This window comes from Entelurus aequoreus, linkage group LG09, assembly GCF_033978785.1.
Source record: "Entelurus aequoreus isolate RoL-2023_Sb linkage group LG09, RoL_Eaeq_v1.1, whole genome shotgun sequence".
Classification (NCBI taxonomy): Eukaryota; Metazoa; Chordata; class Actinopteri; order Syngnathiformes; family Syngnathidae; genus Entelurus; species Entelurus aequoreus.
The window spans coordinates 40,540,138-40,566,555 of record NC_084739.1 but is presented as its reverse complement, the minus strand read 5'-3'; the positions used below and the strand labels follow the sequence as shown (position 1 = coordinate 40,566,555).

At 40.1% G+C, this 26,418-nt stretch overlaps 1 protein-coding gene across 1 annotated transcript in view; it reads left to right on the top strand.

The window, feature by feature from the left end:
* The window catches only part of LOC133656982 (kinase non-catalytic C-lobe domain-containing protein 1), a 78,179-nt gene that overhangs the window by 30,937 nt on the left and 20,824 nt on the right, over positions 1–26,418 (top strand). Inside the window, exons 6-18 of the mRNA XM_062057872.1 lie at positions 2,355–2,472; positions 2,562–2,689; positions 2,898–3,509; positions 9,727–9,838; positions 9,971–10,042; positions 10,151–10,212; positions 10,301–10,459; positions 11,448–11,525; positions 11,601–11,707; positions 12,228–12,307; positions 15,603–15,809; positions 15,912–16,037; positions 16,224–16,315. Coding sequence (XP_061913856.1) covers positions 2,355–2,472; positions 2,562–2,689; positions 2,898–3,509; positions 9,727–9,838; positions 9,971–10,042; positions 10,151–10,212; positions 10,301–10,459; positions 11,448–11,525; positions 11,601–11,707; positions 12,228–12,307; positions 15,603–15,809; positions 15,912–16,037; positions 16,224–16,315 — 1,953 coding nt within the window. The remainder of the gene's footprint in view (positions 1–2,354; positions 2,473–2,561; positions 2,690–2,897; positions 3,510–9,726; positions 9,839–9,970; positions 10,043–10,150; positions 10,213–10,300; positions 10,460–11,447; positions 11,526–11,600; positions 11,708–12,227; positions 12,308–15,602; positions 15,810–15,911; positions 16,038–16,223; positions 16,316–26,418) is intronic.

The following is a 26,418-nucleotide window of genomic DNA, read 5'->3' as shown; positions in this document are numbered from 1 at the left end:
TCTAAGCCTCCATTCCGTGGGATGTTACAATATTGACAAACGGCACAGCACGGAGACGATCCGCAGTGTTGTAATTATTTGTCAGGCAGCCGTGACTCTCACTTTGTTTTAAAGATAAACTGTCACATAATTGCTAGTCTCACGCAACACCCACATTTATCTACGTCTATTCTTGTCTCCAGTTACGTTAGCAATGTAACAAGTGTGTGACTCTTTTTACCAACAACCCTGTCTCTCGTGTTTTAAAGACAAAAACCTTAAACTGATTACTACTTCGCTGCGATAACCGGATTACAAGTCTCCACTCAATTAACCTAAGGATTCATAGCCGAATGTTATCAATTGATGGGGCTGTAACCGACATAGCCGAACCGGCCACTTCTCAAATCGGATATCCGGTCGCATTGGTTTATCGTTAGCAACCCTAATATATAGCTGCTACCCGTTTGTTAACCAAAGACGATCTGCATTTGTATCAGCATTAAAAGGCAATAATCGACAACTTTTTCACATCATCCGATACCAATTGGTGGCTGTTCGATCGGCACATCCCTACTCAGAACAGTAGAGAGAATGGAGTGTTTTTAGGGCAGAACATATTTTGCTTTGTTCATTATTGAATTTTTTGTTGCCACCTGATTTTGTATGTTTATTTAATGAGATTCCCAGTTAATGTTATCATCTATATTACACCTACTATTTAGATTTGATTTGATTACCCTGTCAATGTCTTCAATGTTTATTTGTGTTTGACTGTCTTTTCTACTTTTGCCGAATAGCATTGTCTTAGTTTTACTTAGATTCAAGGATAGTCACTCTGTTTCTGTTAAATCCTCTCTTCAATTTGTATATAAACGTACCTATATAATGTCGTTTAAAATCAGTAGGGTTCTTGCTTTACATTACAGGACACAAAATAGCACAGTATTGCCCTGAAGTTTAACTTTTACAAGAGCAGTACATTTAAAGGAATATACCGTAATGTTTATTGTGTGCCTTTAATAGAACTGTAATTGTTACTGGAATGTATTGCAGCAAGCAGTGAAAAAAGAACATTAAATGGAAATGAGTTAACAGTGTTTCCCATAAACTGCCAAGTTACCTGTGGCGGTGGGGGCGTGGCTATGGGCGTGGTCACCAAGACATCATCGAGTAATTTGCATAATTTACTACAATGATATGATTTTCTCTAAAAAGGCTCAAAAAATGTGTACTTACTAATTAATAATAACAGTTTTGTTTTAAACGTCCATTAATCCATTTTACATTATGAATAGACAAAAGATAACTATTACAGTATCAAATTAGTGTTAGTATCTGAAGCACCGTCTCCACGTGTGTTTATTGATAACAGGGTTATAACCTGGACATGTTAGCTCGTCGGTATGGTAACAGGTGACTGTTACTGCGTGCGTCTGCTCCGGCCCCCGAGTCAAACAGCGAGCGGTTGGTGTTAATGAAGCAGCGTCAGGCTGCTCACCGTCAGTGAAACGCTCGGTGAAATCGCGGATTAACGTTAAATATATATGACAAGCCGCGAGCGATGCAGCTATAACCTATCTCACCTGGTAGAGCACCCGCTGCGGCGACCCAGTTCGATCCCACCTGACGGTCGCTTTGCTCCGCGTCAATCCCCCCTCTCACCCTCTCTCCTCCCTCCCCCGTCTTTCTCCAGCTGTCCTTTCAAAATAAATGCATTCAAATCCATCCATCCATCCATTTTCTACCGCTTATTCCCTTCGGGGTCGCGGGGGGCGCTGGAGCCTATCTCAGCTACAATCGGGCAGAAGGCGGGGTACACCCTGGAAAAGTCGCCACCTCATCGCAGGGCCAACACAGATAGACAGACAACATTCACACTCACATTCACACACTAGGGCCAATTTAGTGTTGCCAATCAACCTATCCCCAGGTGCATGTCTTTTGGAAGTGGGAGGAAGCCGGAGTACCCGGAGGGAACCCACACCGTCACGGGGAGGACATACAAACTCCACACAGAAAGATCCCGAGCCCGGGATTGAACTCACGACTACTCAGGACCTTCGTATTGTGAGGCAGACGCACTAACCCCTCTGCCACCGTGCTGCCGCATTCAAATCCCGAAAATAAAAATTAAGAAAATCAGAGTCGTGGCGGACGTAATTCTTTCGTGGCGGGCCGCCACAAATAAATGAATGTGTGGGAAACACTGGTTAAATAATTTAGCATTCTTCGACATCCCTACATTCTAACTACATACCCTTACTGTACTATATTCCCTTTTTAATGTTATCTCACAGGTTATCATGTTAAATGAAGATGATTTGCACATGATCATTCCGCTTTTAATCATTCTTTTTTTATTGGCAAACAAGGACATTCTCTCTGTGGCTCAAGCACGGCTGCACCACTGCTCATCTGCAGCTGTGTGCCACAAATTGTCTTCCGTTGGACGGCGTGTGCTCTCTATCGAATCAGTATCAAATTGTCAGGGTAATTCCATCATTTCTGCTCACTATGTCAACATTTGATCTCTGTGGAGAATTCTCGCTTGACATATTCCTCTACGTGTGTTTCCACAGATGGCCAAGATAGCTCCTGGGAGGCAAGATGGCAGCATACCAAACCCAGAAGACTGTGTTTAGATTATATTAGCAAGGATCTTTCTATGGACACTTCTATCAAGGCAAATGGTTTGTCCAGACAACAGGTTGGTTATTTTTAATTGCTCATATAAAAAATACAAGTTTGCAGCAATAGAAAAGATGTAATTCAATTGTTATGTTATGTTATGTTATGTTAAATAGTCATGTAATGTACTGTGAATAATAGTTACTAATACAGTATCCAATATTGCCTGAAGGGAAATGTGTTAAAGGTTGTAGTGGGGTTTTTCCACAAATAACTGTTTATTATAGGTATGTGTGGGCTGGGACTCCTCTCTTTGTGATGAGGATGCTGACAGTGCAGACGGATGCTGCGCTGGTTTGACAGAGCTGGATTGCCGCTCTCACAACAGCTCCCCAGTGAGAAGAAAAGCTCAGCAGAAGTTCCACATGGTTAGGGGGGTCTTAAATCGCTCCTGCTCTGTGCCCGACTCCAACAACCCACCTTGTGCCACTACTCAACGTCATGCAAATATCAGTGTACCTGTTTCAGACCTCACTGAAATTGGAGCAGATGAACATTTGTGTTCCAAGTCTATATGGAATAAAAGACCCCCAAAAATAACCAGAGGAAGGTCCTGTGAGACTTATCCACATAATAGTGCAGAGGATTGTGTGAGCTCAGTACCTGACTATCATATGAGATCACGAAGAAAAAATGAAGATGCTGTGAAGTCTTCGTGCTGTGGAGAAACCTATTTGCCGTACTGTCATGAGAACAAATTTAAAGAAAGAAATCAGAGTTCAGCCTTCTCCTGGATGGATGTTAAGCATGAAGATGCAACCCCAAAGAACCACAAACCCTATGTGCCTAACTACATGACCAAAAGCATGCTGTTCCTCAATGAAGAATCACAGGATGAGGTTGGCAATTTACTGACCGATATGTTTTAAGTAGTGCTGTCAAACGATTACAATTTTTAATCAGATTAATCAGAGTGGCTGTGAATTAATTTTGAGCAATCAGGATTACATATCCTTTTTTTAATCTATATTAATGGCGTTTAATTTCTCATAAGCAAAGAGACTCAAGTGACTATTTATGCATTTATTTGTGTGTTAAACATCTTTAACATCCACTTAACAAAAAACTGTTTTTCTAAACAAAAATGTATTCACATTAATTTGGACTCGTTACTCCTTTAGTGTTAATAATGTTGTGTTTTGATATTGAAGTGCGTCATTGAAAAGACAACTTTCCTGCAGAGTGAGCATACTATATTATGGGCCTCGTCTACCAAGATCGAAATAACAACTGCTAAATAGCATTTGCAGACTATAAAATTGTGTGTATTTAAAGACTGTGGGCCTGATCTACTAAGATTCAAATATCACCCACCAAACAGCATGTGCAAACTATAAAATTGTGTGTGGGCGTGTTGCGTGTGATCTGCTAAGACTGCATGTACAATTGATAAATGGTGCACAGTGCCCTGTTTAAATAGGTTTTTTGCTGCTTTCACCATGGTAAGACTAATTTACTGCACATTCATGTTGTTATGCTCCTCCTACCAGAGGCGTTTTGCTATGTTTTAAAACATGCAACAGACAGGTAACCCTTTTTTCTGGGCGCTCATGGGAGATGCTGGCCGTAACTGCGAGTGTGCCCTGGAATGTTTCATTAGCAAAAGAAAATGCATACTGCAAGAAGTTTTTTCATATCAAAGATAAGTTAATAATATCTCCTACATGAAAAAAACAGATGCCATTTAAAAAAACACCAGCAGACACCAAAATGCATTAAATTAATTTGTTTAAATAAGCCCTTAAAGGGGAACTGTATTTTTTAAATGATTCATAATCCCTATGTATGACAAGAACACATGTTTTTCTTTTTTTTATGCATTTTAAGTCGTAAAATACGGCACCTTTAAGGTGGCTAACAATGCAGCTAATGGGAGTACTCTATTCCACCAATAAAGCCCTCTAAAAAAAACGCCAATAATACTCCCATTTACATCTTGTGACCTGAATACTAAACAGGTATTAGCCATAGTGTTATTATATTCCATAAAGCAGACAAGCTATTTTTTATCACAGACAGCTAATTGTGCTGCTATCATTGCTGTAACTAGGATTTGACAAATACAGAGGTGAACAATTGGTGGTCCAAGAGGAGCTTTGAAAGGTTGAAATCATGGGTATCTCAGCTTCATATGAATAATATTAGCTTGAGCAACATAAAGAGTTTCCAGACTAACAAAAAATTTCATTGACGTAGAACTGTCACGTGTTATATTAGCATATTTGACAATCAGCATGATTTTGTAACAGTCTATTTTTTGTATTAATATGCTGAAGTTTATTGTATTAAACAATTTTAACATTATTAAAACATAAATTAAAAAACTTGAGGTCAATTTTTACTCCGACAGTGATTTGAACCCAAGACCTTTGACTTTGCAATACACGTACTAATAATGATGCGTGCCACTGAGCCGCCAGAAGTCTAAGAATTTGAAATTTGTCGCCACATTATTATCAGTGACAGAGCATGATTTGACCAGGAATACGTTTGGGATCAAATTGTATATGAAGCGCCTTGTCATTCAATAATTTACATTTGATATGTGCTTCTTCACACAATACGGGCCCCCCCAATGGATCACGAAGCCCTACACAGAGTGCGTGTTTTGCGTTTAGGGCGAGAGGGCTTGATCTCTGTGAACAGAACCTGACTGACATGACAACGGTATTATACTGACAGCGTTTCACATCAATTTTATTCAGGTGAAATCAACATTAGTTAAATCAGTATAATTTAATGTTAACGTTATGTTGACAGCACATTTCAGATCACGAAAGATGTTTAAAGTAAATGTGGACTTCATTTTGTTACGTTGTTGGAGTTGTAGCGGGCTGTGCAGTGTACATGACCAAAGATCGTATATTGAGAGAAGATGATCTATTGCATGGTGATGGAGTTGGGGGTTAAATCACCAATATGATTTCCGGGCGCGGCGCCGCTGCTGCCCACTGCTCCCCGAGGGGATGGGTCAAATGCAGAGGACAAATTTCACCACATCTAGTGTGTGTGTGACAATCATTGGTACTTTAATCTTTAATCTTAATGTAGAGCGCACACAAAGTACATTTGAAGTCAGTCATATCATCTTCTTTTTGTCACTTAAATATATACAGAGGACATGACCTCCGTGTCTTCAAGGGTCGTTACGGCCATCGCTGCTACATTGTCAAAGTGTGCCAGTGAGCTCCTGCATCACCTCTGAGTTGGTGAAATAAGTTAATTATAGATTATAAATCATACATCTCACCTGGATAGTAGAAGTTTGTAGCCATAAACCAAGAAATTGGTCAACTTTGACCTAGAGATGGTGAGAAAGACATGAAAAAAACCTCATGTTCAGCCACATTTTTTTTAAACCCTTTGTGAGGATTAGATTAATTCATCTAAACTGAAAAATTTAAATATTCCAACAGTTAACATCCTAGTGAGAGCAGATATTGTACAGTAAGTGAATGTTTATGTACATACTTTGCATTTCTTGTTTAGCACTTAGCAATAGTGCTACATGATGATAGATGTTTTACTAGAGCTGGATCTGTTTAGCACACAGGCCTGTTCGACTGGCGGCCCGCCAAAGCTTTACATTTGGCCCGCCGAACATTACCCAAATAGGCTTGATGAAACCATTAAAACTAGGGTTGTTCATGTATGCAGCACTCCTGCCACCCCGCAGGGGGCAACAGCAAGGCATATGTGTTACAATAAAGCAGCAATGGCAAAAATCTGACTTTTAACAACAACTGGACAACAAAGTATGAATGTTCTGCCCCAACCAAGTGCTTGAGTCATGGTTGTCTGTTGGACCTTTTAAGCGACGGACACATTAATTCAGACAAGCAGCAACATTTGTAGAAATTCCAGCGTGTAAGCTTCATCCCGAAACTTGGTCAAACATTTGTAAGCAGATATTGTGCAAAAATATATTTAGTTTTTTTTGTGGTAAAATAGCTGACTTTGGAATGTATTTTGTATTTATGGTCGTGTTGTTTTTTTGTCTGAGAGTAACTGGCGAGTAAGCCTCGTTTAATACATGTAGTGCTAACATTTTACCAGTACAGGGCGACAACGCTAATTGTGACACATACAAGTCACATACAATGTGTGCAATGTTTGGTGTGTAAATGTTGTGTAATTTCTACATATGTAAACATTTGTAGTTTATTGTGTGAATATATTAGCACTAAACCTTCTATTTTATTTATGTAAAATACACAATGGGCGTGTTACTTTTGTTATGTTTATTTCATGTTTATTTTTTTAGTCTAACAAACCTAAATGAAGGAAGAAGTGTAAATAAATAAAACTAAGAAACAAAAATAATTCAAAAGAAGGAACATTAATCCTCAACAAAAACTGGAGCTTCTTTTTATTCATGCTTTTAAGCACATGCTGGAAACGAGTAGCGAGGGCAGATAAATGAATTTACTGACAGTGTAGTGTGAAAGTCGATGTATTTACTTTGTAATTAAGTAAACCAAAGTCTCAAAGAAATAGAACCTGCAGAGGCATTTTGGATGAAACATCCACATTTCGATGTCCGGCCCCTGAGCCCTTGAGCTCTTGAAACTGCGGCCCTCTTCCTTATGTAGTTGAATAGCCCTGCTCGAAAACTTGTAGCTCATCCTCGTATATTCAGGCTAAAAAAGATAAGGTTCTGGATCATCGTTTGTCCCAAAGTAATCATTGTTGGCTCTCATAAAGTTTGTGTGATTAGTTGTTGTTGTTGTTGACGGGAAAAGCGAACGTTGTGATGCATCTGTGAAATTAATACGCCCTGCATGCTTAAAATGAGCAAAATACGTAACTATTACATGTTGTTATTATGAATGTGCCTTTTACTACATTACATACAGTATATACTTAAAGCTTGTACAGTATGTAAAACATGGATGGAGGTTTTTTTAGAGTGTTTTATTGACAGAATGGGGTGACTCCCATTGACTCCATTGTTAGCTGACTTTTGCTAAGGTTTACTTATGAGTTCGAATGCATAACAAAAAAAACATATATGTTCTTGTCTTACATAATAATTATGAATGAAAGGCAAAATTCCAAAATAAGTGCAGTTCCCCTTTAAGTATTCCATCAGCTATAATATCATAAAATTATATTGCTGTCTAATATTTCTTATTTTGTATATATTTTTATTTTTTTTACTGCTATTTCTGCACAGCCGCCAGTTTGAACATTATTTCGAGATGCACTAAATAAAGGCACAAAACAGTAGGAGTGTGGGAAAAAATCGATTCCAATTCAAATCGCCATTCTCACGTTGTACGATTCAGTATCGATTTTCATTTTTCAAAAATCGATTTTATTTTATTTTTTTATTTTTTTTATTATTATTGTTATTTATTTTTATTTTTTCGTTTTTTATTTTTTTTATTAATCAATCCAACAATACAATACACAGCAATACCATAATAATGCAATCCAATTCCAAAACCAAACCCAACCCAGCAACACTCAGAACAGCAATAAACAGAACAATTGAGAGGAGACACAAACATGAGACAGAACAATCCAAAAGTAGTGAAACAAAAATTAATATTATCAACAACAGTATCAATATTAGTAACAATTTCAACATAGCAGCGATTAAAAATCCCTCATTGACATTATTATTAGACATTTATAAAAATAAAAATGAACAATAGTGTCACAGTGGCTTACACTTGCATCACATCTCATAAGCTTGACAACACACTGTGTCCAATATTTTCACAAAGGTAAAATAAGTCATATTTTTGGTTCATTAAATAGTTAAAACAAATTTACATTATTGCAATCAATTTATAAAACATTGTCCTTTACAATTATAAAAGCTTTTTACAAAAATATACTACTCTGCTTTCATGTCAGCAGACTGGGGTAGATCCTGCTGAAATCCTATGTATTGAATGAATAGAGAATTGTTTTGAATCGGAAAAATATCGTTTTTGAATCGAGAATCGTGTTGAATCGAAAAAATCGATTTATAATCGAATCGTGACCCCAAGAATCGATATTGAATCTAATCGTGGGACACCCAAAGATTCACAGCCCTACAAAACAGTAGTGGCAGAACAGTTTTATTCTTGATAGATCATATTTCATATGCTGAATAATTGTCCTTCCAGTATTGTAGGCGTTGTGATGATCAACGTATATTCTGCATATTAATGAAGACACACGCTAGATGGATTGCCTTTCTTATTTTATTCAATTAAGAGACACAATCCTCAAGTTTAGTACTTTAGCTTTGCTTGTACTATCATGTTTGCTTGTATATTAAATCATGCAAACCTTGAGTAGATCAGGCCTTGCTTGTACAATTGAAAACAAGTACAAAAGTGGTGCAGGCAGACAAAAGGGCATAGAAAATGGCCAGAGCTTGAAAAGCAAAACTCCAAACTGGATTCAGGCGAACAAATGACACCATGGCGTGAGGCAATCCAGCAGAATCAATAACCCCAATGCAGGCGAATTGAAACTGGTAGACTAAATAGGCAAGGACTGATGAGGAGCAGTCGCTGCACGCCTTGCAAGTAAAATGACGAAGGTAACTACCAACAGTGTCACAGAGGTACATGACGATCAAGTTTGTTTTAGCACATGCCAACCTTATGTAGATCAGGCCCATACCTTGTCTGACTGTTCCGTCATGGTTGTCTTTCGTACTCAAATTTCCCATCGATAAGGCAATAGTGCTGCTTATTGTCTTCCATATTGACTTGTTTGGTTCTGAAGCATGTCACTACCAAACAAACTGTCCATTTGCACATGCATGACATTAACACTACTTGGACAAACTGCCAAAAATCCGTTACCAGAGACGTTTAGGAATTGTGGGTCATTCTGTGCTGCAGAGGTATTAATTGTTTTTTAAATTTATAATTTGTTTTCAAACCATTTTAATCAGACTAATATTAATGATTGATTTAGCTTGATTGAAGCGTTAATTTTGACAGCCCTATTCAAAAGTGAATTTGTTTGTTAAGACTTTTTTTTGGAACTCCAATGTTAAAAAAAAAAGACAGATACATCTAAAATGTGTTCAATTTTTTTCTATAGTGGGTCTCACTAAAGAAATTACTTACTCGTGGCCTGAAGCTGATGGTGAATGAGCTGTGGGCTCTCTGTTACACATGTCTGACATCACTGCAGACCTACATTGACTTTCCAGGTTAACCCACTAATTTATGATTCTCTTAACTTTTAAACTTGTTTTTTACTAAGCAAAAACATTTGATAAAGCAACTCAATATTAATTGTTATGATAATTGTATGTGTGCAACTTTTTTTTCTTTTCCAACAGCTTATTTATCCCTGGATACTATGCAAATCAGCTGTCATGGAGAAGTGCTTTTCTTGAGACCTAAAAACTCTGGTAAGAAGAACATTCAAAAATTAAACTGAAATCAAAAAACTTAACCTCTTTGTAACATCTGTTTAAAATGTTCAGTGTTGTTAAGTCAACATTTCCTTGTTTCTGTAGGCTCTCTGGATGATTTCTATCTGGCTCCTGAATATCAAGAACATAGAATTGTCACTGAAAAGGTCTGCAAAAATGGACTGCTGCCATTTAAAATTGAACATCCAACAACTAAAGTTGTCTTTCCCTTTGAAATGTTCTGTTGCTGCCCAGGCTTGTGTTTATGGCGTGGCTGCTATCCTGTGGACCACGGCAAAGTCCTGTTTACCACCCAGTCAGAAGCTTGTAGTTCCTCGCAAACTGAAGAGACTTCTGCTTGAGATGGCAAAGAGCACTCCCATCGAGAGACCTTCCATAGCCATGGCTAAAAAGGTTATAATTAGGGATTTCGCTGATCGAATCGGTGAACGATTTTTATCATCCGATTTCCGTGAAAAAGTATATGACAGGCCCCAAATGTTCCACTCCCATATGTTAATAATACTCCAATGCGACAAATAAACTGCATTTCTTACAAGTATTATTATTACTGGTGTTCAAGGCTAAACATGTAACGCACTGAATAAGAACAAGCCAGAGCACACAAAAAGGTGTGCTATTCACTAAGATAGCCATTTAAAAATGTTATGCAATAGTGTTTGTCTTCCTTTTGTGCCCTGTTTTGGAAATATTTTTCAGAACTCTTCACACTGTATGTAATGTATATGTCGACATACATACATACACATACACATATACATACCTACACTCATACATACAATCACGCCTCATCAAACATATATTAATGTTGTGTCTCCCCTCCAACCCTCTCTCCCGACAGGGCACACTGGTAAGGCTTAACCTGTTCGGCATAACAATGTAAAAGGTTTTTATACTCCTGCGCCTCCCCCCCATTTGCTCTCTTTTGTAATTCAAGTATTCATTACATGTACAGTTTGTATTGTTGCATTCGAAGCCATTGTAATGTTGATTATAGAGGTAATTATTATTATTCATTATCAATATTGTTTTTTCTATTGGTATTTGTTTTGCTTCATTTGTAGTGTAATAATGTTCATTGTCATTTCTGTGTTGTTGCTGTCTACTTTGTTGACGGGTTCTTCTTTGTAACTTTTGGTACCATATTTGTGTTTATCGTGTTTGCTGATGTGGTCCTGTTGTTGTTGCCTTAATGGCTGGACAGGACATATTTTGAAAAAGCAACTTCAAATTGAAGCGTTCCGTTACCAAATAAATAAATACATTACAATTAATTAGATGATTGATTTTCCACTGTACCCTCCAGTTATTCCAGCATTTGTATTGTATTTTTGCTGTCATGTTCTGCACCATTGACATGCTTTATTTGCATTAATTTCAGAGCTGCTGTGACTACTTAATGTGTCAAGGGACAAATGCTGATGATGTGTGGAAACAGCTCGTCAACAGAGTTCACCCGGTAAACTCAAGTTTGTCAGCTCATGATTTGTCCAGTCGCCCCTCGTCTAATGGTCCAATGCTTTCTTCCAGCCAGTCCCAAGATGCACTTACGGAGAAGAATTGGGTGCAGATAACACGAGGCAAACTTTGTTTAAAGAGGCTCCGCATTTCAGCAGTGGTAGGACAGTTAACTTTCAAATGGTGAATTTTTGTGACTTGTGATTACAACATGGTCTAACACATCACTCGCCATAGTAGCATTTGCTAAGCCATGTTCTAGTAGCACTCCTAAATATCTAATAATAAGAAATTACCAACCTTGTCACGCAAGTTCAACTTTGCTGCTTAAGGCTACTGTACATTTTGTTGTTTGTGATTACAGTGCAAGCTACAAAACATTTATTTTGTGGACTGGTAGGGACATGTTTTATCAGCAACATTGCTCAGTCTGTTTACACACACATATGCACGCTAATGAAAATGGCAGGTATAGTTATTAGATCAATGATGACTTCCACTGAGCATATCCTAAATACCGTAATTTTGATTGATTTGTGTCTTTCTTTAAAAAAAAATTGTTTCCTGTGTGTATTGAATGTAATTTGGGTCAGAACTACATTTATATGTGCGGTATTTCTGTAATTCCAATAATCAATGCTACACTACTTTGTGAAGTGTTTATATCATGCTCACTGAGATGACAAATGTATGCCCCCTTCAGCTTTTCATTCAACGATGGGCTTCCAGAAACCTTTCCATCCAAAGCCACACACTTCACCCCCATCTTACTGACCAATGAAAGCAAATAGAGACGTAATTCTGGAGCTGCCATTCACAAGTAAGGATATTCTGTTAGTAAAGGCCTACTGAAATGATATTTTTTTTTATTTAAACGGGGATAGCAGATCCATTCTATGTGTCATACTTGATCATTTCGCGATATTGCCATATTTTTGCTGAAAGGATTTAGTATAGAACAACGACGATAAAGTTCGCAACTTTTGGTCGCTGATAAAAAAAAGCCTTGCCTATATCGGAAGTAGCGTGACGTCACAGGAGGTAGGATTCCTCACAATTCCCCGTTGTTTACAATGGAGCGAGAGAGATTCGGACCGAGAAAGCGACGATTACCCCATTAATTTGAGCGAGGATGAAAGATTCGTGGATGAGGAACGTTAGAGTGAAGAACTAGAGAGGCAGTGCAGGGTGTATCTTTTTTCGCTCTGACCGTAACTTAGGTACAAGGTCTCATTGGATTCCACACACTCTCCTTTTGCTATTGTGGATCACGGATTTGTATTTTAAACCACCTCGGATACTATATCCTCTTGAAAATGAGAGTCGCGAACGCGAAAAGGACATTCACAGTGACTTTTATCTCCACGACAATACATCAGCGAAACTCTTTAGCTACTGAGCTAACGTGATAGCATCTGGCTCCAATGCAGATATAAACAAAATAAATAAATCCCTGACTGGAAGGATAGACAGAAGATCAACAATACTATTAAACCATGGACATGTAACTACACGGTTAATAATTCTCAGCCTGGCAAAGCTGTTGCTAACGACGCTGAAGCTAACTTAGCAACCGGACTTTACAGAGCTATGATAAAAACATTAGTGCTCCACCTACGCCAGCCAGCCCTCATCTGCTCATCAACACCCGTGCTCACCTGCGTTCCAGCGATCGACGGAAGGACGAAGGACTTCACCCGATCATCCGTGCGGTCGGCGGCTAGCATCGGCTAGTGCGTCTGCTATCCAAGTAAGTACTCCTTGTTGTGTTGCTACAGCCAGCCGCTAATACACCGATCCCACCTACAACTTTCTTCTTTGCAATCTCCATTGTTCAGTAAACAAATTGCAAAAGATTCACCAACACAGATGTCCAGAATACTGTGGAATTGTTCGATGAAAACAGAGCAGTTTGTATAGTGACACTTTGGGTACGAATACTTCCGTTGCCGTCGTGACGTCACGTGCATACGCATCATACATAGACGTTTCCAACCGGAAGTTTAGCGGGAAATTTAAAATTGCACTTTATAAGTTAACCCGGCCGTATTGGCATGTGTTGCAATGTTAAGATTTCATCATTGATATATAAACTATCAGACTGCGTGGTCGGTAGTAGTGGGTTTCAGTAGGCCTTTAAAGGTCTCGTATTATGCCGAATAATGTTATAACAGTAATATGTATCCCGAGAGCCTGTTTATAGCCACCAAATGTGAGGAAAATCTATCATCTCCCTCACTTGTTTGCTCCACTTTTGAAGTACCACTCAAATTGTCGGTTTCGAAGGTCCGGATATTAATGTTGTCTTAAACGTAAACCCTCCTCGCTCCTGGACATGGTACTGCCTCTGACCTGCCCGTTGCAAGATGGGTCTGGTTTGTGTATGTAGCCACAACTTTCCAAAGGACCACTATAAGGAAAAAAAAATAGGCTTTGCAACACATCTTAAAATAAAGACTCAAGCTCTGCCAACTAGCCTTCAGTGATTTACAGAGGTGGGGGCTGTTAGTGTTCTAATTTTGTTTATCTTTAGCAACTGTGCTAACCCAGCATGATAGCCTGTTAAAATGTAATTGCGGGTTCGCTCAAAAATATATAATAATGTAACCAGTGATGGCTCAGTCACAGAACTCTTGTTGGTGATGTTAATTGCACCAAATAAATGACAGCAGTGCACTGGGTGCAAAAATATATACAATGCAAAAATGTGAGAAAATGAAAAGTAAATACATACGAATTAAGTATTTACAAAATGCAGGAATAAGACAAAACATCTGCAGTTCAAAAATCACTACTCACTTTCAGCACTACTCCAGCTTTCCACAAACTACTAGCTCACCGCCTACCACTCCGACTGATTGAACAGCCTCCCTTAAATAGTCCAAGACTCTCCCTCGGGCATACCACTAACAGAGAAAAAGGGTGATCAAACTATACTTGTACACTCTATGTAACAATTCACAATATCCCATAATAAACATAATCCAGTATATATATATATATATATATATATATATATATATATATATATATATATATATATATATATATATATATATATATATATATATATATATATATATATATATATCTTCTTCTTCTTCAGGTTGTCCATCATATCCGATGACGACAATCCATCTCTATGTTTTGTGAGTCCTCATGTGGCTGAATAGTCCAATCCGTGATCCACATGATCTGCCGCAAACAGAACAGGTGAAGGCACAGACTGGGGGTGCAGGTGTGGCAATGGCTTCATGCCTTCTTTGACGCTTCCTGGCTCGTTGACCACTTCGGTCCTCCTCGAGCTTATGAACTCCTTGATGGAGGAGCTGCCGCCAGGTGGAACGTTGGACTGCTGTGTCCTCCAGCTGGGTTGGGTTCAGGCCGCATTTCTTCATGATAGTCTTCATTTGATCTTTATAACGCTTTTTTTGGGCCTCCTGCCAAGCGGTGACCAAGATGAAGCTGATCAAAAAGCACCTTGCGTAGTAAGCGTTCTTCTGGCATCTTAATAACGTGGCCTAGCCAGCGAAGTTGGTGATGGGTGACTGTAGCCTCCACACTGGTGCAGTTGGTCTTGCAGAGTATTTCAGTGTGGGGGACTCTGTCCTTCCAGGATATCCCCAGGATGCATTGTAAGCACCTGATGTGGAAGGCCTCCAGCATCCTGAGGTGGCGGCTGTACAGGGTCCACGCTTCACAGCTGTAGAGGAGGGTCGTCATGACCACAGCTAAATAGACCGCTACCTTGGTATGTAGCTTAAGGTCTTTGTTCTGGAAGACCCTTCCCCTGAGTCTGCCAAAAGATGCTGACGCCTGCTTGATCCGGTTTTGAACCTCCCTGTCGATACTGCAATCGTCAGAGAGAAAGCTGCCAAGGTATTTGAAAGAATCCACTACTGCTAGTGGTTTATTGTCGATGGTGAAGGTTGGTGGATGAGGTGGAGGAGTGGATGCCCACTGGCATATTACCTCGGTTTTTGCCACGTTGACAGAGAGGCCCAGTCTGCCATAAGCACTTGCAGCGGCTGAGAGGGTGGCTTGCAGCGCTTCCGGTGTGTGGGCCACAACTGCGCAGTCATCTGCGTATTGGAGTTCGATGACTTGCACTGGTGTGACTTTTGTGACTGCTTGGAGCCTCCGGATATTAAACAGGTTCCCGTCAAGTCGGAAGTCAACGGTAACGCCACTGCCCTTCTTGATCCTCTCATGAAGCAGCAGTGTCACACACAGGAGGAAGATATTAATCAAGACTGGAGCACGAACACATCCCTGGCGTACACCGGTGCACACCTTAAAGGGTTCTGATTCCTGGCCGCCAATAGTCACACGTGACATCATCCCTTCATGGAATTGCCTTAGGATGTTGACAAACTTCTGTGGGCAGCCGAACTTCAGGAGGATATTCCTGAGAAGCTCCCTGTTGACGGTGTCAAAAGCCTTCAACAGATCAATGAAAGCAACAAAGAGGTCCTGGTGCTGCTCCCTACACTTCTCCTGAAGCTGCCGTGTTGTGAACACCATGTCCACAGTGCTCCTGTTCTTCCTGAAACCACATTGTGACTCCGGCAACAGGTCTTCCGTGATGTTGTTCACCAGCCTGTGTAGCATGACTTTAGCCAAGACTTTACCAGCAACAGCCAGAAGTGAAATGCCACGACTGTTGCCACAGAGGGACTTGTCCCCCTTTCCTTTGCAGATGGTGATAATATTGGCATCTCTCCACTGCTGAGGGACAGTTTCATGCTTCCACACTTTGCTGATGACAAGGAAAAGGGCACGAATGGAAAGGTAGCCTCCTTGCTTGAAGATCTCTGCAGGGATGCTGTCAGGACCAGGGGTCTTGTTGTCTTTCAGATACCTTATTGCACTCTTAACCTCTCCAAAGGTTGGTGGAAGGTCAATGTCATGGATGGTTGGGTAGTCAGGTAGTTCCTCCAGAACTGAGGGGTCTGTTGGGGTGGGCTGATTTAGCAGAGTTTCAAAATGTTCTGCCCATCTTTTGGTGATGAGCTTCTGGTCTTTTATGAGGGTTGTACCATCGTTAGACTTTAGCGGGGAGACAGCACAGTTTCTTGGGCCGTAGATGGTTTTCATTGCATCGTAAAAGTTGTGCATATCATTTTTGTTGGCATGAGATTGTATTTCAGCTGCCTTTGATATCCACCACTCATTCTTCAGGGCACGCAATTTTGACTGCACCTCCCTTCTGGATGTTTGCCATTGCTGTCGGAGCACAGCTGAAGTGGAGTTGTTGAGTACAGCATTGTGTGCTGTGTGCATGTGTTTGAGCATGGTGGTTATTGTGGCTGTGTTGTCATCTCTGACTCTGTTCTTAACGCCCCTCAGCCTACATGTTTGGAACCCTCCTCTGAATTGTGCAATGCCTTTTTAAAGTATTTTATTGATAAGATTGCCACAACGAGGGCTCTCATCTCTGTTCCGACCTCTGACCCTTCTGTCCCGTTTAACTACTCTGCTGTTTTTAATCAGTTTGAGCAAGTGACTCTGCGGCAGTTACAAGAGTTAACTAATCATATGAAGCCCTCAGGTTCCCCCCATGATGCTGTCCCTCCTACATTTTTTAAAGAAGTGTTTTCTTGTATAGGGCAGCCTGTTCTTAACATTTTAAATAGCAGTTTGTTTTCTGGTGTGGTTCCTACCAGTTTTAAACACGCTGTGGTTCAACCACTTTTAAAGAAACCTGGTCTGGACAGTTCAGTTTTAGCCCATTTTAGACCCATTTCTAAGCTGCCTTTTCTCTCAAAAATCTTGGAGAAGATTGTTTTTACCCAGTTAAACACTTTTTTAGAGGACTCTGATATTTTAGAAGTCTTTCAGTCTGGGTTTAAACCCCTCCATAGTACCGAGTCAGCATTAGTAAGGGTTTTTAATGACATCTTTCGAGCAACAGACTTAGGTGATCATGTGATTTTAGTTTTACTCGATCTAACAGCAGCATTTGATACGGTGGACCATAATATTTTAATTAGCCGCCTACAACATCAAGTGGGCATCTGTGGTACTGCCCTGAGTTGGCTGAAGTCATATTTGACTAACAGGACCTTCTCTGTAAATGTTGCTGGTTCTGAATCTTCTGTTGCTCCCTTAACATGTGGGGTCCCACAGGGCTCAGTTTTAGGACCACTGCTCTTTTCTATTTATTTACTTCCCCTGGGCTCAATCCTAAGAAAGCATGGTATTTGTTTTCATTGTTACGCTGATGACACACAAATTTATTTTCCGTTAAAGAAAAATCATGCCTCTTCAATACAGCCATTACTTGCTTGTCTTGATGACATCAAGGCCTGGATGGCCCTAAACTTCTTAAACTTCAATGAAAAGAAGACAGAAGTAATAGTGTTTGGACCTAGTGGTACCTGTGAGCTTCCCCCTGTTGACTTTGGCCCCTTGGCTTTGTACGTTAAGCCCATGATCACCAACCTGGGTTTTCGTATTGACAGTGATTTTAAATTGGACCGTCAGATTGGCACAGTGGTGAAAGCCAGCTTTTTTTATTTACGTCAGCTGGCTAAGGTTAAAAACCTGCTTTCTAGGCAACAGTTTGAGACAGTAATCCATGCCTTTATTACATCTCGGCTGGATTACTGTAACGCTTTATATTTTGGAATTAGTCAGTCCTCCCTCTCACGTCTGCAGCTGGTCCAAAATGCAGCTGCCCGACTTTTAACAAACACAAGAAAAAGAGAGCACATTACTCCTGTTTTAGCCTCCCTCCACTGGCTGCCTGTGTCTTTTAGAGTCCATTTTAAAATTATCTTACTTGTTTTTAAATCCTTACATGGTCTTGCCCCACCTTACCTCTCTGAGCTGCTCCACCTCTATGCCCCCACCCGGTCCCTCAGGTCAGCTGATCAGCTGATCCTGGAGGTACCCAAATCCAAGCGTAAGCTCAGGGGGGACAGAGCCTTCTCTGTTGCGGGCCCAAAACTCTGGAATGATCTTCCACTTCATGTGAGACAGGCCCCTTCTTTGGCTATTTTTAAGACCGTTCTTAAAACCCATTTTTATTCACTGGCTTTTAACCCAGCATGAGACTTTAAACTGTTTTTAACTTTTAACTTTTTTAACTGCTTTTTATCTAACAAAATTGTTCTTAGGGTAATTTTGTATTTGCTTTTTTAATGTGTATTTTACTTCTGTTTTAAATTTTATTTTTTAGTCTGTCCTTTGCCTTTATTTCTTTGTGGTGTACAGCCCTTTGTTTTTCAACTGTGGTTGTTTTTAAAGGGCTTTATAAATAAAGTTGGTATGGTATGGTATCAAACCAGTCCTGATGCTTTCTGCGCTTATAGCCAATGGATTGGGATGCTGCCTCATAGAGCCTGGAGCTGATAGAGGTCCATTTGTCGTCAATGGAATCATCACTCCCCAGAATATGCTCGATGTCTTCCAGGTTTTTGGCCAGAGAGAGACGGAGATTGTCCCGAGCCATAGGATCTGCTAGCCGGGTACTGTCAAGCCTCTTCTTCCCTGACTTTTGAAGATGGATAGCAGGGCGTACTTGCAGCCGGAGCCTGGTTATGATGAGCCGGTGGTCGGTCCAATACTCAGCTCCTCTCATTGCACGAGTTAGTGATACGTCTTTTATGTCTGAGCGTCTCACAATGGTGTAATCAATCAGGTGCCAATGATTGGAGCGTGGGTGCATCCAGGATGTTTTGTGCTTATTTTTTAGTTGGAAGATGGTGTTTGTGATGGTCAAGTCATGCTCAGCACAGAGGCTTAGCAACCGTAGGCCGTTAGCATTGGCTTGTCCAATACCATGCCTGCCAATAACACCACTCCACACCTTGTTGTCCTTCCCCATTCTGGCATTGAAATCGCCCAACAAAAAGATCTTGTCCTCCTTAGGTGTGCGACGGAGGGCCTCATCTAATGCCCGGTAGAAGCGGTCTTTAACATCTTCCTTTGATGGTAGTGTCGGTGCATAGACACTAAGAAGGGTGGCATATCTTTTCTTAGCCAGAGGGATCCTGAGTGACATGAGCCTTTCACTTATGCCAACCGGTGCTTCTGGGAGTTTTGGTAGGAGGCTGTTTTTTATTGTAAGTCCCACACCGTGCTGATGCTCCCCTCCTGGAGGGTATCCTTTCCAGAAGAAAGTGTAACCTTGCCCTTCTTCCTTCAGGGATCCTTCATCCAGGAGTCTGGTTTCACTAAGTGCAGCAATATCAACATTGTAGCAGTTAAGTTCTGCTGCAATGAGTGCAGTTCTGCGCTGGGGTCTATCAGTGGTAACGCTAGTGTCCAGGAGTGTCCTATTGTTCCATGATGCCAGTTTAAGAGGGATTATTTTCTTTGCTTTATTTCGACCGCGGAGTGGAATTCCCGACAGGTGCGGTAGCCTGTCCAGGATGGTTTTGAGTGGGCAATGTTTGGGCCTTTCCCCAGTTGGGGTGAGCAGTGCAATCCTAGATAGGGCTGCTCAGGCGTACAGGGGTCTGCCGAGAGCAGCTGCCACTCAATTTCAGCTACTAGCGACCATAGATAGCCCTGTACCGCTGGTGTGCAGGGTTCTGACTAGAAGCTTCCGGTGCATTCATACCTGCTCCCGTTATCAGACACCCCATCGCCACCAGACTTTGTTTCATTTCCGGTAGCTGGTCTCACCGAGGCAGAGATGAATACCTGCGCAGTGGAGCTTGTTTAAAGTGCCACTGGGGGTGCGCATGTCCCAGCAGCACTTCTTCACTGTGAGAGGGTGGGATCCGGTGGCAAGGGGAACCCAGGACGACCGGCACTCTTCCACAGTTGCAGGAGGCTGCTGGAGCTCCAGTTTTTTGGAGGACCGCCTGTCGTGTGCCGCCAACCACGTTGCTTTTCTTTCAGGGTGTGCTCCCCTAGCCTTTGTCTTCCTAGACTTACCCACAAGGCAGCGGGTCTTCGCCGTATCCCTGGCTAGGGGGCAGTCAGGTACTAGGCCTTTGCCAAGGGCCACCTGGGGTAACAGTAGTTAAGGGGTTAACCTCCTAGTGCCCCAAGACCCCCCAAGGAAGAGCCTCCACTGCCGGATGCACTTTAACGTCATGCCCAGGACGTATATACACACATATACATATATCAGTGGCGTGCCGTCACTAGAGGCAGGGGAGGCACGGCCTCACCTGCCATCATTGAAAGAAAAAAAAAAAATGAAATTGTTATATGTATCCAGTGATTATACTAAAGTTATTTTCCTTTTAACTTCACCAGTTTTAGATTATTTTTATTTTTATTTTCACATTTGCCGTTCAAATACTTTGAAGAGACGGTGCGGTGATCAGCAGCCAGTTGAGGCACGTCACTGATTTGTGCCTCAACATGGATTGTGCACAATGACTGGGCTAACTGCTGGCCTGCTGTGCAGTGAGACCGTATTGCTATATGAATTATATTATACATTTCCATAGTTTAGTTAGCTGAGGTTTATAATGTACAGTGTATTTTGTCAACAACTGTATGTGTGTAACGTATTTCTTGTGCTGATCGATCATAAAACTGGAGGCTCGTCTCATAACCCCGCCTCCTGGTGCCAAGCACCTCCGCCGCGATGCACCGCCCGACGGGAGCGCCACACCAACCAAAGCCCACACCCAAACCCTCCACGTGCAAGACCGAATCCACCCAAAAAAAGTCACTTAACAAGAAGCCAAAAAGTGCAAAAACAACAATGCTCGCGCGGCGCGCCGGAGGAGCCGTGAACAGGGACACAACATTAGGTACACCTGCAGACGGCAGCGCGGATTTCATATTTCATTCATTCACAACTCTTCCAACACAAACACCACTGTTCCCGCACTTATAAGTAAAGGTAAGACCATAATAACGTTTTTTTTTTTTTGAATGTGCTTTTTTGTGTGCATACTACAGTTTGTAAGTGTTAAGTTAAAGTAAAGTACCAATGATTGTCACACACATACTAGGTGTGGTGAAATTTGTCCTCTGCATTTGACCCATCCCCTTGTTCACCCCATGGGTGGTGAGGGGAGCAGTGGGCAGCAGCGGCGCCGTGCCTGGGAATAATTTTTGGTGATTTAACCCCCAATTCCAACCCTTGATGCTGAGTGCAAAGCAGGGAAGAATGCTGGTATGAGCTTTTAAACACATTAACTTAAAACATTAAACATAACTAATATAATATATTATATATATATATATATATATATATATATATATATATATATATATATATATATATATATATATATATATATATATATATATATATATATGATATATTATATATGTATATATATATATATATATATATATATATATATATATATATATATATATATATATTATATATATATTATATATTTATATATTATATTGTATATATATATCATATAATATATAATATAATATATAATAATATAATTAAACATAAAACATAACTAAAAACATTAACTTCTGCCAATCACATGGTGAATAAGATACTCTTTAGGGTTCATATGTTTTGTAAATCTGACTGTGATGAAGTCAGTGCCTCACCAGACATGAACCTCACCGCACGCCACTGACATATATATATATATATATATATATATATATATATATATATATATATATATATATATATATATATATATATATATATATATATATATATATATATATATATATATATACACATATATATATATATTTATATACACACACATATATACATATATATATATATATATATATATATATATATATATATATATATATATATATATATATATATATATATATATATATAATGTGTATATATATACACTACTGTTCAAAAGTTTGGGGTCACCCAAACAATTTTGTGGAATAGCCTTCATTTCTAAGAACAAGAATAGACTGTCGAGTTTCAGATGAAAGTTCTCTTTTTCTGGCCATTTTGAGCGTTTAATTGACCCTACAAATGTGATGCTCCAGAAACTCAATTTGCTCAAAGGAAGGTCAGTTTTGTAGCTGCTGTAACGAGCTATACTGTTTTCAGATGTGTGAACATGATTGCACAAGGGTTTTCTAATCATCAATTAGCCTTCTGAGCCAATGAGCAAACACATTGTACCATTAGAACACTGGAGTGATAGTTGCTGGAAATGGGCCTCTATACACCTATGTAGATATTGCACCAAAAACCAGACATTTGCAGCTAGAATAGTCATTTACCACATTAGCAATGTATAGAGTGTATTTCTTTAAAGTTAAGACTAGTTTAAAGTTATCTTCATTGAAAAGTACAGTGCTTTTCCTTCAAAAATAAGGACATTTCAATGTGACCCCAAACTTTTGAACGGTAGTGTTTATATATATATATATATATATATATATATATATATATATATATATATATATATATATATATATATATATATATATATATACATACATAAATAAATAAATAGCCTTCTAAAGGCACTTATAATACTTATAACTCCAAACAAGTCCAAATTAAGACCACTTTGTCCCATCCATTGGTCACGTGACCATCCAGAAGCACGCCACAATGCGCTTATATGGCGCCAATATGTTCCACGTCCTTTTGGCTGGACTCCACATGACGCGATGACAACAGCACACTGCTTGGTAAGTCCATTGTGTGTGTAGTTTTTGTGTGCACCCGACTACACTCCACTAGAAAGTTATAATGTCCAAATAACAGGGAGGGGCGGGGGGGGATTGTCTTTTTGCCAGTATGCTTGTTCCTGCTCTCAGCGTGCAACGTTGCCAGTGTGTCCTCGCTCTCTTGGGAGTAAGAAGAGCATGCCGTTCTTCACTTGATGACACGGAAAGAGCGCACCGTCACAATCTTGTTTTTTTCCACTGCCGAGTCTTATTTGCAATTATTACCGTGTATAGTAGACTTTGCATCCAGTTGCAATTCCAAGACATTATATGGCTGTGGTGTATAGATTACAGTGTGGTGCCTAGTCAGGTTGGAGTCTTTGCTATTAAGCTGAACCAAGAATTTTGTTGCACCCTAAAATGTGTTTTACTGTAAGTATTGTACTTATTACATACAATATTTATCTCGTATAAAGCTATCCTTGCTTTTTCAATCCTAATATTCACATCAACATATGTCTCTCCCTGCTTATCAAGTACACTGCCAAGATAGATGAAGCGTTCCACTTCCTCTAATGCGTCTGCTGGTAGCCTGTTGTTGTTATGTGTATAATGTGGCCAATGCATGCTGGGAAAACTGCACTGATAGTAGTCTTTTCCTGCATTTATTGCTGTGTGTGGTAAAAACGGGCCAGGTCATCAGCAAATTCTAAGTTATCCAATGTGTCCATTAGATACCATTCCTCTTCTTGACAGTTGATGTCTTCATTACTCGATCTATTGCCAACAGAAAAAGGAAGGGTGACAATAAGCATCCTTGCCTCACACCTGTTCGCCCTTGGATGGCCATGAACCACTATGCAGGTCATTCCTTCATATGAGTTCCTGATGATGTTACTAATTTTTCTGGTACCCCATAGTGTCTCAAAAGATTTCAGATGGTCTGCTTATTCACATGCCTTTTCATAGTTATTTAACATTCACATCGAGAGTTGAGTTCCATTCCAAGGACTGTTCCAGGATAATCAGCAAGGTTGTTGTCTGGGGCCCATGTATTAAGATGTGCATGGATTATGATAAATGATAAATGGGTTATACTTGTATAGCGCTTTTCTACCTTCAAGGTACTCAAAGCGCTTTGACAGTATTTCCACATTCACCCATTCACACACACATTCACACACTGATGGCGGGAGCTGCCATGCAAGGCGCTAACCAGCAGCCATCAGGAGCAAGGGTGAAGTGTCTTGCCCAAGGACACAACGGACGTGACTAGGATGGTAGAAGGTGGGGATTGAACCCCAGTAACCAGCAACCCTCCGATTGCTGACACAGCCACTCTACCAACTTCGCCACGCCGTCCCCATTATAAATAAAAGTAAACATACATTCAAATCCAAAAAACAGCGTACACAAGAAAAAAAATCACATGTATTAAAGTTTGCACACGCAAAAATCCAGGCACATTTCTTCCTTCCATAGCAATCAACCTGACCACGCCCAAGCCATGCCCTCTTATGAATATGCAAATCATATTGAAAATAGCCATGTGCCTGAGCTCTGCACGCTTCGCCCAATCACAAATCAGTCGGAGGTGCTACTTTCTCATGATTCCAATGAACGACAGAGTTTGCTGCAGTGCTGAAGCCCGTTAAAAAAAGCATCGCTGCAATGATATTTACAACTTTAGAAGAAGTGGTTGACTGTGATTACCCCCAATATAAGTGTAATTTGTGTAACTTGCAACAAAATGTGTTCATACTATAGCCTGCTCACAGCCAGATGTGAAAATTATGTAACATTTGGTTTGCAATCTTTTAAATTTAAACATGCCAGCGCTGTCAAAAAGGATACAAAAAACTTTGACTTTTGTTTGATTACTCAATGTATTATTATTATTATTATAACACAGGAATGCTTGTTATGGAAGCAGCCGTTTGTGACACGAAGGCACGTCATTCCTTCTGTATCATTGTGCCGCAACCACTGGTTTCTGCTGTCTACCCGACTGGCCAAGCTGGTGCTGGAGCCACAGAAACACATTGTGACAGCAATAGGTGGCAAAATGTTCGGCAGTAAATGAATAGGTATCCTCACAAATGTTATTATGAATATGAATCATTAAATGCATTGGCAAAAAAGTGAATTTTGTGTCCTCGCCTCAATCTTTTTGACAAAACCCAAAACCAGTGAAGATGGCATGTTGTGTAAATCGTAAATAAAAACAGAATACAATGATTTGCAAATCCTTTTCAACCTATATTCAATTGAATACACTGCAAAGACAATATATTTAATGTTTGAACTAAGAAACTTACCGTATTTTCCGCACTATAAGGCGCACCGTATTATAAGGTGCACCTGTAATGAATAGCATATTTTAAAACTTTGTTCATATATAAGGCGCACCGCATTATAAGGCGCATAGAATAGATGCTACAGTAGAGGCTAGGGTTACGTTATGCATCCACTAGATGGAGCTGCGCTAAAGGGAATGTCAACAAAACGGTCAGATAGGTCAGTCAAACTTTATTAATAGATTACAAACCAGCATTCTGACAACTCTGTTCACTCCCAAAATGAATAAACAGCTGTTTTATTATTTTTCCCGAGGTAAAGTCAGTGACGTAGTGTTTTTTTAATCTTTTAACAACGGCAAGGTATACCATGTAGTGCAACATTTATATCACATAGTGGAGGGGAACTTTTGCCTGATTCAATAAACACGTAAAAAACAGTGATACTGTTACGGTAAATCAAACGTTAGTGCAATCACAATATAGTAACACTCGAAATAGTGCAGAGCAATAACAATATATCAATAACTTAACGTTGCGCAAACAATGTCACACAACACACAAAATAAACATGTAAAGCTCACTCTATGAAGTTATTCCTCATCCACGAATCCCTCGAATTCTTCTTCTTCAGTGTCCGAATTAAACAGCTGGGCAGATACGGCATCCAACATGCAACAAAGTCGTCATTAATCGAGTCAGTGTCGCTGCTGCTCTATTGCCGTGTTCTACTGCGTGACTGATTGTCTTAAGTTTAAACTTTGCGTCGTAAGCGTGTCTCTTAATAGGAGCCATTTTGGGGTCTTTACATAAACAAACAAATGGAAATTAAACGGCACGCCTCGCGCAGTCATATATCCCAGCATGCACCGTGCGCTTCTTCTATGGGGGAAAACGAAGACGGGGTAAAATGAAGTCGGCGGCTGCTTACCGTAGTTGCGATTGATTGAAACTTTTACCTGTTGGAGGCTCAATATTGGTCCATATATAAGGCGCACCGGATTATAAGGCGCACTGTCAGCTTTTGACAAAATTGGAGGTTTT